This window comes from Polyodon spathula, chromosome 23 (assembly GCF_017654505.1).
Source record: "Polyodon spathula isolate WHYD16114869_AA chromosome 23, ASM1765450v1, whole genome shotgun sequence".
In the NCBI taxonomy this organism is placed as follows: Eukaryota; Metazoa; Chordata; class Actinopteri; order Acipenseriformes; family Polyodontidae; genus Polyodon; species Polyodon spathula.
This window is the reverse complement of record NC_054556.1, coordinates 4,031,097-4,045,426: the sequence shown is the minus strand read 5'-3', so window position 1 is coordinate 4,045,426 and position 14,330 is coordinate 4,031,097. Positions and strand designations below refer to the sequence as shown.

The following is a 14,330-nucleotide window of genomic DNA, read 5'->3' as shown; positions in this document are numbered from 1 at the left end:
TGAATATTGCACAGGGTTAACAGATTACGTCCACATGCAGAGGAAAAATACCTATTAGGGACTCTGGTGGTGATGAAAACAACATACATTTTTTTATGATTTGGATTCAGTAGCTTGTTGTGTTTTGTAATACAATATTTTATCAGTACAAACTGTTAGCCCTACCAAAACCGAAACACTGCAAATAGTATGCAATATGTATTTAAAGTACGCTTAAATATGTGCACAAAAATAATTCTAACAATTATGTAACTTGAGAAGCAGTCAATGCATGATATACAACTCCTTAACTAATGCAGTGTCCTACAGCATAACTAAAAATAAGTCTCGAGTGAGCAGCCTAGTCTGTGACTCACGTGTTTCCCGGAGGGCTGTCAACACTACAAATAAGATTTAACAAGCTCTATTTAAAAAATAAAAATAATAATAATAATAATATAATTAAATACAAATAAAGCATATGTGTATATTTAATATACAGCTTACCATCTGTAACATCCTTCGGTTGCTTCCAATGTGAAATTTATCTTGGTGCTCCTCGCCAAAGGCAGTAACACTTTGGGGAGATTTAATTTAGAAGCACCAGAACAGTCAATTAGAGAACGAAATAAAACCAAAACTAAAACCAAGGCATTCTGATAAGGGCTCGCCATTTTCTTTCTCCAGTGAAACGTCAATGTAATTTAGCTTACGTTACAGGGTAACATGAAAATATTTAATTCAAACTATCCACTCCCTCCGGCTGTCTAGCCTGAGGCCCCTGTATACCCGGGTAAAAAAAAAACAGTTTCAGTGTTTGGGAAGTAATATGAGCATAGTACTGTATTGATTAAAAAAAAAAAAAAAAAAAAAAAAAAAAAAAAAAAAAAAAAACCCCACAAACGTAGCTATCAAGATACAAAGTATTCTTTCAACAGTGTTCCTGTTTTTATGTAATCCGCAGGTCAAAATTTGATACAGTAATTGTTCAAAGTTTCAATACACAACCAGCGTGGAGACGTGCCGCAGCAGCATGACTCTCATATCCGTTTCAACAGTGTTTGAGCCAACAACAAAAGCAGATAGCTACAAAAATAAAACATATTTATGCTCCCGGAAAAATAAATCTAAAGCTACACAACAAAGTAAAATAGTATTCAAATTATTGCATTGTTAAATTTAAACACAAAACTCATTAAAAAAAATCCCCGCCGTTAACAGCCATTCGAGGAACGTCACAAGCACCGCAGGAGGGCAACTGTGTAACGTTCACGCAAGGGGGAGGAGAAAAAGGTCACAGTAGCCTGGCCTTAAAGGTGCAGCGAACAATGTGACTGTGTTTTGTGTGTCTTTTTGTTTGTTGTTAATACAAAACAGGGGCAAAATCGTTTTATTTTTTTTATTTATTTATTTTTTTATGTGGAGGTGGCCTGTACTCATTTCATTTGCTGGTGTTATGCAGATTTTAACAAAACTTTTATACTGTAATTGCACGCAACAGACAGAGCAACCATCCCCAACTCCAGACCAGAGGTGAATTAAAAAATCTCTGAATAAAAATGTCACTTTGCATACCAATGTAAGTTCATGACAAAACCGAAAATGAGGTGGTTGGGTATTCAAGTCGTTCAAACACCCACCCCCTTGGGGCATCAGATTTGACATGATTCCTAGCCTGGGTAAAAAAAACCTACATGGCTCCTGTTTATCAAAGCTTTAACTGCGCTCTGCAATTGCATTGGGAACAAAAAAACTCAACAGTGAATCCAACAGATACAAGAAGGTGGTCCTAGTGGACCATTCCTCTTGGGACAGTACCTATTAGTGATGCCTGGAAACTAAGGGTGCTTGACATTCCGATAACTGAAAATGTAACTATTGACAATGCATTATTAGAAACCATGCATACTTTTAATAGGCAGGCCTATCCATTTTTTTAGTTCGTCATTTCAACCAGTTCAACTTTAGTAGTGCTTTGAGAAGTACGCTAGCGTCTTCACAGTCTTTAATTGCTATCTTTGTATAGCATTATATTACAATGCTAATGCAATCCCACAGGTAACAATAGCCTCTTCACCACTCTCCCCACACCTTGTGCTTGAATATATTTGAATGAGTAGAATAGAATGTTGGCAAAGTAAATGACATGGAAGAGCCAAGTCAGTAGACGTCTCTCATTTACAGTAGTGGAGCCTAACCTGCTTGGGCATTTGCTATGCGCATTTGAAGGGGTGGGTAGGGTCAGAGTCTGAATGTGCTGCAGCATTTCTTGAGTCGCATCTCGCTGTACAAAGGTCCTGAATGGCTTATGTCTTTATATTTCTTGATTAGAGATTGAAAACATCGAACTAGAGACATGTTGTAATGGCATTTGCTGGGGATTAACACATACTGTAATGCAATAAGAAATTATGAGCTAAGCCCCAAAGCAAACCAAATTAGCCCATACTCACTGGACTCATTACAAGCATGGTATCATGCTTATCATTATCGACATACAATATGCATGAATACTAACAGTACATTAAACATTGTATTGGCAGTGGTTTTGCAGTAATAATAGAAACAACAGCCCGGTTTATTGTTTACCACAGAAAGTTACTCTGGAAATGGAGGGAGTTCATCTCTGGGACAGATTGCCCAGAGCATTTAAAAATAAGCTGATCTTTTTTTTTTTTTTTTTTTTTTTTTATGAACAGAAAGTTGAGTTGTTGTTGTTGTTTTGTTTTTGTTTTTCCTCAACCTCTGATATGATATATCCTGATAGTCACATAGCTACCCACTATATATGGACTGCACATGAATATTCCTGATGGTGAATAGATTACAATCTGATTCTTAATTATAACATTGCTAATTTTGATTTATATAGGAATATACTAATTCTGTTCCATTTGGCATGATTTTTGTAATCCATTATAGTTGTTTTTCTACATATACACAAAACCTAGCGCACACCCTCTATCACAAACATTCACTTAGGACATCGGTTATACTGAACGCTTTCGCTTTGATTGTGGACTGCACCGTGACTGACGTGAGTCTACTCCGCATCACACAGCACAGCGGCTCTGAAAATGGGAGCTGGTTGGACGACTGCATTTACAAATAATGTCAGGTTGCACGGTGCAACTGGGGTTAAACAGTGCAACAGCATCAACAATGCGCCGACAAAAATAGTCCAGCAGCTGAATTTCTCGTGATTCGGTGTCTTTTTCAATACGCACAGCAGGTGAAAAGGCTGACAGTGCGTTTACAGAAATAGTTACATAATAATTCAAACAGCATGTTCTAATGCAATTATTATTATTATTATTATTATTATTATTATTATTATTATTATTATTATTATTATTATTATTATTATTTTGTAATAATATAACTACGACAATGAGTGGTTGTAAAATAAATATAGTCTATACCCGAATGCCGCTTGGTTTAAGCTGCACATGAGTGTTTCTCGCAAAGGCCTCTGGGTGCTGTATTTTCTTTTTTAAGCTGGTGTCTGTTGGCAGTAAAGCACAGCAATAGCAAACGGTATTAAAACAAATATTATTACGTGGCTTATCAATTACAGATATTGAAACCACACTAAGTAAAATACCATCAACTTGTCATTATGCTCGTACCGTCAGTCTGACTTGTGTTTAAGCACAGACGGTATAGACTCATCTTAGCAGAGCCTTAGTGATAGACCGTTGCTGAACAGTGATTTATTATTACTGTGTTAGTTAGTCTGGTAGCTGCTTTTGTAGCTGACTTTGAAATATTATTGGTCTTTCTTTCCTGGCATATCTGCCAAGCAGTGAAACTGTGCTAAGACTACAGCCTACATGGGAGGTTATTTGGAACCAGGATGATTAAGGTTTCGATCTCAGAGACAGTGAGGACTGTAATTTGTTTGGGTATTTATTTGTGTGTTTCTGCCTTTGGGGAGTTTACAGTCAGCAAGAGGCATGTTCCGATCAGCCCATGCATCACAGCATTCCTTGGCTCAGTGGCTCCAATCTGAACCTTTATTTTACTGTCTGAAAAAAATTAATAATGTATGTCATGATTTTTAATGACTACCCAACATATTGAACATCCTATAAATTTGCCAAGTGCACGTGTGTGATAAGTGCAGCTTGAAAGAAAATGGCATGCCTTACCAGGAATTAGCCTTGCTTTCCAATCATTTGATTGGGCTCTGTTATCTTCCATGCTTAAAAATGCAGCAGTCTTAAACAATTTCTAAATGAGAAATGTACATGTGGCTTTTGGTTGTGTAAGTTCCAGCTATATAAAATAAACATATGACTGGTAAACCTGCACGTTATTAAGGGAAAAGATTGTGGAGACTGCTTTCTTGAGTCATGTATAGGCTTCATGTATAAATCACATGAATAATGTAACACGCTGTCTACAATTAGAAGATGGGTGGCTATTGTATTTTTTTTAAAGGGATTTAAAATATTAAACTGTTCTTGAGAGCTTGCTCTAACGAGTTCCCCCACTGTAATGCTGAGTTACTTAACTCGCTGCTTGATTTTGACTAATGAAAATAAACCACCAGAGCTACAATATTTTATAAAAATGTGCTATCATAAAAAATAAAAACACACACACACAGACATATTGCGTTTTAACGACTGTAAAATGTCATTGTTGAAACTTTTTTGCTTCAGAGGCCCTTGCTGTAATTTGAAACGCAGTAAACACAGTCTCTTAAAAACAGCTTTTATTACCACTGAATCCAGTTCCCCCCCGCAGCCAGGACAGATTCATAATGTTAAAATCGGAAACAAAAACACATTATGTGGTTTAGTCCTCTACCTTAAAGCACTGTTTCAATTTTATGACCTCAGGCCTTTAGTGCTGATTATCTCCCTTTCAGAATTCCTAAGATTTGGGGTCAGCAATTGCATGGTGTTTGTTGATAATGAGGCAAGCAAAACGGTCTCTGGTATTTCCTTTTTTAATTCTTTGAATTTTGTGTTGCTAGACGTACCGCTGTAGGGCTGTAAAGTGAGCCAGCTTGTAAGAGCTGGTCAGAAGGGATCCCTAATGGGCAATCACATCCTGTGTAGATAAACCTGGTTAGGCTTTTCAATTTAAAATGCTTAATATACAAATGTAGGGAGTCAAGAAGAGCTACTTCCTTGTAATAATCTCTGGGCAATGTCTCTGATGGCAAAAACCTCTTCAAATCAAACTTACCATGTAATGCTTAAGCCAAGCAATGTTGGGCTTGGTTAGTACTTGGATGGGAGACCACCTGGGAATACTGAGTGCTGTAGGCTACATGTTAAGCTCATATGAATATATATATACACACAGACTATTGTATTTAAATAAAAATATTGTGATTTCTGTTGTTTAAAAGCAGGTTTGTTTTTAACCTGTTGCATTGTATTGCAAGTGGAACATCTATTTATGTTAATTCAATATGCAGATTGGAACAATAATTACTTTGCTAATAGATTAATGGAAAACTAATAAGGAAAACTAAAACAGTGATAAAGGAAGAAGCTGTCTCCTGGAGATAAAGGCGGGGGCACACATTGTTCAAATTGAAGAATACTTTAATTGTTTAGAATGTTACTGTTTGTGGCAATTTTATCTATAATTAGAACCATTACTTTTTCAAAAGACAGATTTGGAAAGATTGCTCTGTCCCAAATTCCTGTTGTCATGGCACTTATAAATAATGTGGCTGGTGCTTATTAACTTGTAAAATCCTTTTTTGTCACCCTGTACATTCAATAGTCAGTGCTCCACCCTGTTCCCTATGTCTTGGGGATAATGATGGTCTAGTGGTTAAAGAAACAGGCTTGTATCCAGCAGGTACCATCCCAGCTTAGCCCCTGACTCATTGTGTGACCCAGAGCAAGTCATCTAACCTCCTTGTGCCCCCATATTTGGGGTGAGATGTGATGTTGTTCACTATGAAAGGTGCTATATAAAGATTTTTCTTCTTCTTAGCAGTGATAGGGATCACTCGTGGGGAAACCATAAAAGAAAACATGTATCGTCATGCTGGTGTTTGCTTTATCTAAAGATTAAAATAATTGTAATTGTAAATTATTTTGTTGCACCACAAACAAGCTTTAAATAATAATAATAATAATAATAATAATAATAATAATAATAATAATAATAATGTAAAAAAAAAGTTTCACCCAATATTTTCTTTTTTTGAGATTAAAATAAAAAGTGTAAAGAAAATGTCCCTAAAGAAAGTAAAAACAAACAGAAGTGGTAAGTATCCAACATAGTTGTGGATAAGACAACCTCCAATTCAAAAGCAATAGCACTGAATTTGCTTTTCATACAAGTCTTTTGCATGATCAAAATGGTTTCCAATTATGATCAACCCCTACTGCCAAATCTCACTATAGCACAACATGCAGTCAGTGTGCACTGGGCTATGAAAGCCTGATATATTTTAAATCTTGCCTTGCAGCACAGTGGACATTCTGTTCAGAGTCAATGTTCCTCCTGGGATTTAATCTGGAATTAGATAATACTGTGTAGAATAACTCTTTGTGTGTGTGTGTGTGTGTGTGTGTGTGTGTGTGTGTGTGTGTGTGTGTGTGTGTGTGTGTGTGTGTGTGTGTGTGTGTGTGAGGGAAGTTAAGGAGATATATGGGTTTAATCTATATAGAGTGCTCCAGCGATCTGATATAACACACTGTTAGCAAGGTTTCTTCTGGATATGGTGAAGCCAAGATTAAGTCATTAACCTGCAACATAATAACTTGTACAATTACACTTGTCCATAAAGACAAGCTTATTTTAAGGCTGGGAAAATACTGTTCATAGCCAGAGGCAGGTAAACATGATATTAATGTGTCCAATTTTATTATAGTAATTTGTATTTGTGTTTTTATCATATTGCTTTATTTCATAACCAACTATGCTAATTCAAACCATTCAAAATCACTTGAAAAATGTGTCGTATGTAATACATGTGTAGACCAACTGACTCATTGTATGCTTTTTCTTACATGTTTGTACTTTAAAAACTTTTAAAACTTTTTCATAACTTTTTCTGCAGCTCTCACACAACACAGCTATATATCAAGGTCCTATTGACATGTTTGCTAATTGTCTACTCTCCAGAATACAACATTACTTTAATGGGATTTGAAAAAATGCATCCCTTTGATGTCGGAAAATGGGGGAAGGTTATTGGCTTTAAATTATGATTATGAACACCAATTTGTGAAATAACATCCAGAATAATCCTGCTGTAGTAGAGGAGATGAAAGTTGGATAGTTGCTGGAGAAAGTTTTATCCAATGCCACCTTTCAAATCTGCGAGTTGGAGAGAAAGATTGTGGCACGTCTACCTCTGTGGTGAAGCTGTGCAGTAAAGCATGGATAATTAACAAAGACTAAAAGCATGTGGCATGCTTCTGTTATACCTGAACTGGAGGTCAAGGTGACTGAAGTGTTGCCCTGAGTGCAAGTATACCTGTGGTGTGCAGTGGATATTTTCCGTCTGACTAATTATCTTTGAAATCCATAACATTAAAAAAAAACAACAACATTAGAAAACTATGATGCAAGGACATGTGTAATAATGGTACCTACTTAAATATTGTTGAAAATGTGTATACAAAATGGAACCGAATGACAGTGTTTTGGGCTCAATTCAATGTGACCAGGGTAATATTGAATTATATTATGAAGGCATATTATTCATGTACATCTTTTTGTTTAAACATATACTATATCTGCCTGTCTATCTTAGAAGAACAATTGATAACGGATGACAACATTGTGGAAGCCCGGGAGGTCACTGAGGATGACCTCCTAGTTGTCCACACAAGACGCTATCTTAACAAATTAAAGGTAATTCATGTTTCTATGTCGTGTAGATCCTGGTAATATATAGAAATCCTATAATAAAACCCAAATTAGAACTCGGTGACCACAAGCCATTGACCTTCCTGTTTCTGTGTGGGACTCGTTCCTACAGTTTTTCCAGTCTTCACTTCAAGACCTGTCCTTGTACTGTCGGCAAAAGGTTCTAGGCAAATACCAAACATTAGCAGAAGCAAATTCAAGTCCACTGCGTTGAAGCTCAATAGCTTTGTTGGGTGTTGGGGTATTACCTCTTGTAGTCTTTGTCAAGGTATACTGACCTGCTAGTTTAGGGGAATAATAGCTGATCGATTTTAGCTAGTACCTGTTAGATTAATAAAAAACTGTGAAATGTAACATTGTCTTTAAAGGAACGCCTACATGGTTTCCTTTTCTTTTTAAGCTTACTTTATGTATGTATGTGTACTATACTATTGTGTGCGTAAATCTAAATTTTTATACTTTTACTGTTTTATTTATGAAATATTCAAGAATAGTTTCTACAGAGTTAGTCTTAAAACGCAAGTCGCAATCACTTTAATTACAGCAGGGGGTGCTGTTAGGCATGTTTTTTTTTTTTTTTTTTTTTCATTCCATAATACTGTCCGCTGGTAAGATACACAAGCATTCATGAAAAAACAATAGCGATACAGGCAAATTCTGAGCGTTTTTAACCCCTTAAGGGGAGGTTGTTCAAACGGTTTCTTCTTAAATTACATTTGAGAGTGGCCAGTACCACGAGGACGAAACTGACAATTTTGATGACCAGATCCATCCTGTCAGGAAACTTTAAATCTTGTTTCGTGCACCTTATTGCAAAAATAAGAAAGTTAACTTAAAGTTATTTGTGGGACACATATGTCCCTTGTACCTTAAAGGGTTAAAAGACAAAGGAGGCAAACTTTCACAGATCCCTGCAATGCAACACAACAAGGGGCAAGAACAGATGCCTGTTTGCCTTTGCCATGTACAGTAGCTGTGATGGTATCACTTTATGAAATGGATGACATTTATTATAAAATACTCATTCATTTTAAAGATGTGACTATATTTTCTCCTTTTTTTTACTGCATACAGAACCATATCTTGGAAGGCTTACCAGAAGTATCCCAGTAAATCATTCTGTGCTTCTGTTGTGAGTCAATATACAGTTTAATAAAAATGTCAAATAAAGTCCAGTGACTCTTTCTTATATTTAGTTAACATTTTGCCTGCAGTAATCAGTACCATTTGACAGTCATAACTAAAAACAGTAGTACAGAAACAGTGAATTCCATCCCATGAACACCTTTCCCTACCACCAAGCTGGTTCTGTGTTGGTTTTCTGTGTGCTTTTAGTATTGAAATTGATGATGCCTGTACTGCATACTGTGTTGAGAATGAGTAATACAATTTCTCTCGGCAATGTAGTGTGTTAAACTTTTACCTGTGTTCCTTTAGAGAGCGGCGCCTTCCATGCTGCTGCACTGGGGTGTCTACCCTTCTGCCCTTGAGAATGCCACCGTTCGGTTCTGCTGCCTCAGCCTTTAAAATACAGCATTACAGCACTGCAGTAATCTCTTTCAGAACTGGACTGAGCGGGGCGTTGGGGGTGGGTGGTAAGGGTGATCCTACAGATCCTATTGTCAGCTATAAAATAAAATACAGCATCATGGCAATGCACTACTTTTTTTTTTCTTACCACTGGGCTCGAGTGGTTCCATATCAGTGGTCTTTTTTTTTTTTTGTGCTGTTAGACCTATCTTTATACCTCCCAAGTTATCAATGGTTGTCAGACTTTCTGTACTTCATGTCAAGCCACCTGTCATTATCTCAAACACTTGGTAAATTTAAGCAACTGACAACACTCCAGACAGGGGTACTGTGTATTAACCAGTGAAAAAGGGCTAGAAGAGACCCTTCTCAACTCTTCTATGCACGCACTATACCCTTCTGTGAGACAGGGACAGAGACGTTAATGCAGGATCTTTTTTTCTACATAAGGACCAGTTAGTTGGCACAAAGGCTGTATTTATATAAGAAGGCTGAAAGACAAACAAATGTAGTTATAGTGCGTTATTTTCCTCTGCCTAACTTTTTCTTGTTATGTTGATAAGTATTCCTCCACATGGGAGTTTTTACATCTGACCTCTGTTCTGTTGGACAAAGGAAGGCTATATGTAGAGAAAACTGTTCAGGGAAAACCCATGTGTGATGTGACCCCCAATCCTGAATCCTGAATGTGATGAATTCTGCACAGACATTTGTTACTTAAGAATTCTGAAAACAGAATCTTGTATAATAGCTCCCCTAACAGCCCCCAGCCTGCCTTTCTTCCTGCTTTCAGAGAAACGTCCATACAGGGATGTCAAAAAGACTTCCAAAAAGTCTGAGCCATGCCAAGCTTTACTGTGCTTGTGATCTCTACAGTTTGTCTTAAGCTCCGGTATGACTAAACATGTTTAAATGCATGCCACTCATTCTCTTCCCAAAGCATTGCTTGTCATGTGTACAGTATTTACCAGTTTTAGTGCATATACATGGTTTTTTAACAGTGTTTCTTGCTTCAGATTATAAACCATTTCAAAATCTAATGGGTCTTTGTCAAAAATAGGTCCTGTAGTTTAGTTTTTTTTTGTAAAAAGCCACCTGAAAAAGTCTTAAGGGATTATCTTAAAAGAGCCTGTTTGCTATTAAAATGATCATTCCTTGAGGTGAATTTGCCAATGCGCAGCAGTTATTTCTACAAAGCTGACTCATTATGAGTGCTGGGTTTGTTACGTGGTGTTAGCACTTACTTGAAATTCACAGACTTTAGGGTCTCATCCCATGCAAGCAGACGTGGCTGTGAACATTGCCAATCACAGTTTGCAGAGTCTTTAAATAAGCTGCAGTCTTGCATTTAAGTGTGTCAAATGCTCCTTTCATTTCACGTTTCTGCATGGCTGAAGAAAAGTCGTCCTGGGAGCTGGTAAACAACCTTCGGAAAGAGAGAGAGCAAATTAGAGGAGGCAAGTGAGAGGGGAATTACTTCACTGATTAAACTCCAAACATGATAGGGGACTTTTTAATTTTTAATTTTTATTCTCAGTTAGTTTGTTATCACCAGTTATTACTGATTTGGTAAATTAGAAGCTGTTTTGCTGCAGGATTTTTTGGGGCTATTTATTGTCTGTTAAGTGTCGAATAGCCATTTTCTTTCTGGACTGGTTTGTGCATATTCAGCAAAAACTGAAGGCCGTTGCACCAAGGAAGATTATGTAAAGAGGTTATTAAGAAGTCCATAGTGGCCCCAGAGACATTGGACAGGCCAGTGAATTGAATGCATATGAAGCTGTAAACTAGTGGGAAATTGAATTTGCTGGAAGCCTTTACTATGTGTGGGGGGGCAAAAAAGCTATTTATCAAAGTTACAGCACAACAGCTTAAGAATTTGCCCAATCTAAAAAAAAAAAAAAAATGGCATAACTGACTTTTAGCCGCAAATGAAATGCTGTACTATGATATAACATTCACTTTCACTACACGAGAAACGCGTGCTTGATAAAGTCGGAAGCATAACTTGCCTGAAAATGTTTATTAAAACGATAAATCATCCTCCGTCTCTTGATAAAATGAGGTGACCTCCTTTTCCTCTTTGGCAGCAATACCCTATTCCACACACGATATGCGATCAAAGCATGTTAAAACCACAATCTCATTTTCAAAACCAGATGATCACACGCTACTTAGGTAGAGTGAACAGGGTATGATTGACTCTTGACGCTGAAAACAATTAAAAGAGCTTATGTGGACTGTATGTGATTAATCTTATGTTATGTAACCTGCAGTGTTTAGTGTTGATTTCAAGCTGACCCTTCTTTCACTCGACATCCTGAAGAAAACTTTTCTTGGGGGGGGGGGGGGGGGGGGGGGGGGGGGGGGGGGGGGGGGGGGATATTTAATGTATATGTATAAAGAGAGAGACAGGTCCTAACACTATCATTGATAGTAAGGTAGTTCCACTAGACGATCTCTTTTTTTTTTTGTTTTATATATATATATATATATATATATATATTTATCATATATATTATATATATATATATATATATATATATAATATATATCTCTATCAGATGTCCTAAGATGATAATTACAGAGTTAGTCAGATTCCTAAGATGATATTTTTTTTTTTTTTTTTTTTTTTGTTTGTTTTTTTTTTACAATATAAAAAGCCCATTGTAATGCATTTGATTCAAATAATGAGTGTATTCATCTGGAACAAATGTGGATGGAGTCCATTTAGCCAGATGTACACAAAAACAATGCTCAGTTTGAAACAAAATCACTTTGTTATGAAGTTGAGAAAAAAAAGGCCTGATTTTCTGCATCTTGTGTATGTTCACATCATTCCGTTTAAAGCATATGCTATTTAAACAAACATGACATTTTTGGTGACCTTGTCGGATAAATTATAATGATTTAATTTCCTCTAGGACTGAAATATACCCACTTTACAAGCCATGCATGAACTATAGGCAGAGCTTTAAATAGGTCATTATGCACAAACATGCACTGGTTTCAATGCCTTCCATGGGATTAATTACAGTAAAAAAAAGAACAACTATTTCAGCTTTACAGACAGGGTAGGTATTGGTGTATGAACTGCAAGACCAGTTAGATATGACAGTGTCTGCCTTGTATGGTGTCATTAATAACTATGCAGATCCCAAAAAGAACACATTTATCACCAGCCGGAAGGGATTTTATTACTGTTTAATTTGAAATGTATTACACAAAAAGCAGAGCTGGTAATATAATCTTCAGTTGAGTGATATTGGTTAAAAAATATTTTCAGCCCTACATAAAACCGTGTTTGTCATGTTATATATATTATATGTATATATATAGATATATAATATATATATATATATATATATATATATATATATATATATATATATATATTCTATGATATGATCCTATTTGAGTGCCTGGATCTGAATATGCAGAGCGCCATAACATCAATGTAATGTGTGAAGCAGAATTGTATGTCTGCTGAGGATTCCGACTCCTGGATTGTTGACAGATCACTTTGTTGTGAAGAAGATCACTTTATTCTCTTAGGTATAACTGAAAATGTAATGACCCTGGCACCGAATTTCAGTTTTACTGCTGCTCACTTACTATAAGCTATTTGCTTTTATTTGTTCTTAGTCCTTATTAGTGTACTTGCAAGTCACCGCCCAGCATATGAGGATGGGTAAAAGCCAATGTGCACTCACAAATGATTATTCTCTTAGATGTATTAATAGCCAGTAACTGGTGTTTGCAGTGTTTCGATCCCCTGCCATTATAAAAGTGTGTGTGTATTTTCATAACCAATCCAACAAGTCCATCTAACGTTGTAAAAGCCACAAGGCTGACACTGAAACAAACAAGAAAACACATTAGAACGGCATGCGAGCTGCAAGAACTCGCATATATCATTTCATGAGAACTTTTGCCTTTAAGTCTTGCAATCGTGTGACATGGAAAGCACTTTTTTTAAACTCCAGTGCAGTACCTTTGAAGGATAAAACAACGATACAGCTGTACAATTACTGGATTTCAATAAGCAATTGTGGACCTGCAAGTATAAGTATAAGAAAATCCAATACTGAGAGTGGTTTACAGTGGCTATAATTGACCTGCACTTGTGAGAACATCAAGAAGGCTTACTGTATCTAACAGCCTATTAGTACAGTTCTGTGACCATATAACATTGACACGTTTCAATGTATGGCACCTGCAGGCTGGTGCTAAATGAATATTTAAAGCCACTCAAATGAGAAATTCAGACAGTTTATGTGTTACTGACTGTTGACTCCAGCGTTTAGTCAGTACCATGATTATTTCTTAATTATTCATAGCAGCAGTTGGTCTTTTCAGTGCAGTTGATGGTCTTTCAATGCAGTCCCTTTGCAATCTGATTGTAAACATTTACAATTTATAGACCTTGTTGATTTCGTTTATAGGCAGGCAAGCTGATTATTGACAGAGGATGGGAGATCAATGTGGCTAAGTAAAAATAATATTTGTACATATTTAAAATAGTGTAAGCTGTGCTGGCCTATAGACTTAGAAAGCTACTTTGTTTTAGAAACTTCATTGCTTGAAGAAATTTTCACCTCCAGCATTATTGATAGGGAAGTAAAAGCATCAGGATTAATTGACTCCAGTGTGTCATTAAACTTAATGCTTTACAGTTTACTTTCATCGAGTGGCAGGACTAATGTTGTTAGTACTGAAAATCAACCCACGTTCAATTATTCAGTACCCATTAGAGCCGTTCATGCTATTATTGTTTTCGGAAATGTGTTTCAGTTAAGCCACCACCACACAATTACTTTTCTTTTAAATAATCACGTTAAAGTTCCCTTGGGAATATGTTCTGTTGTGGTCTGGCTTGAGGTGATGGGTGTGACTTTCCAGTGAACGTCTCTCTTTAAGCATTGAGAAATGGCACACATTGCTTGACCTTAAAAAAAGAATTAACG

General features: G+C 36.5%; 1 protein-coding gene across 1 annotated transcript in view; it reads right to left on the bottom strand.

Annotated features, from left to right (window-relative positions):
* The window catches only part of LOC121298222 (nuclear pore membrane glycoprotein 210-like), a 29,370-nt gene extending 28,149 nt beyond the window's left edge, over positions 1-1,221 (bottom strand). The window contains exon 1 of the mRNA XM_041225204.1: positions 487-1,221. Within this exon, the coding sequence (XP_041081138.1) occupies positions 487-653 (167 nt within the window). The 5' untranslated portion in view covers positions 654-1,221. The remainder of the gene's footprint in view (positions 1-486) is intronic.
* Positions 1,222-14,330: the final 13,109 nt, after the last annotated feature.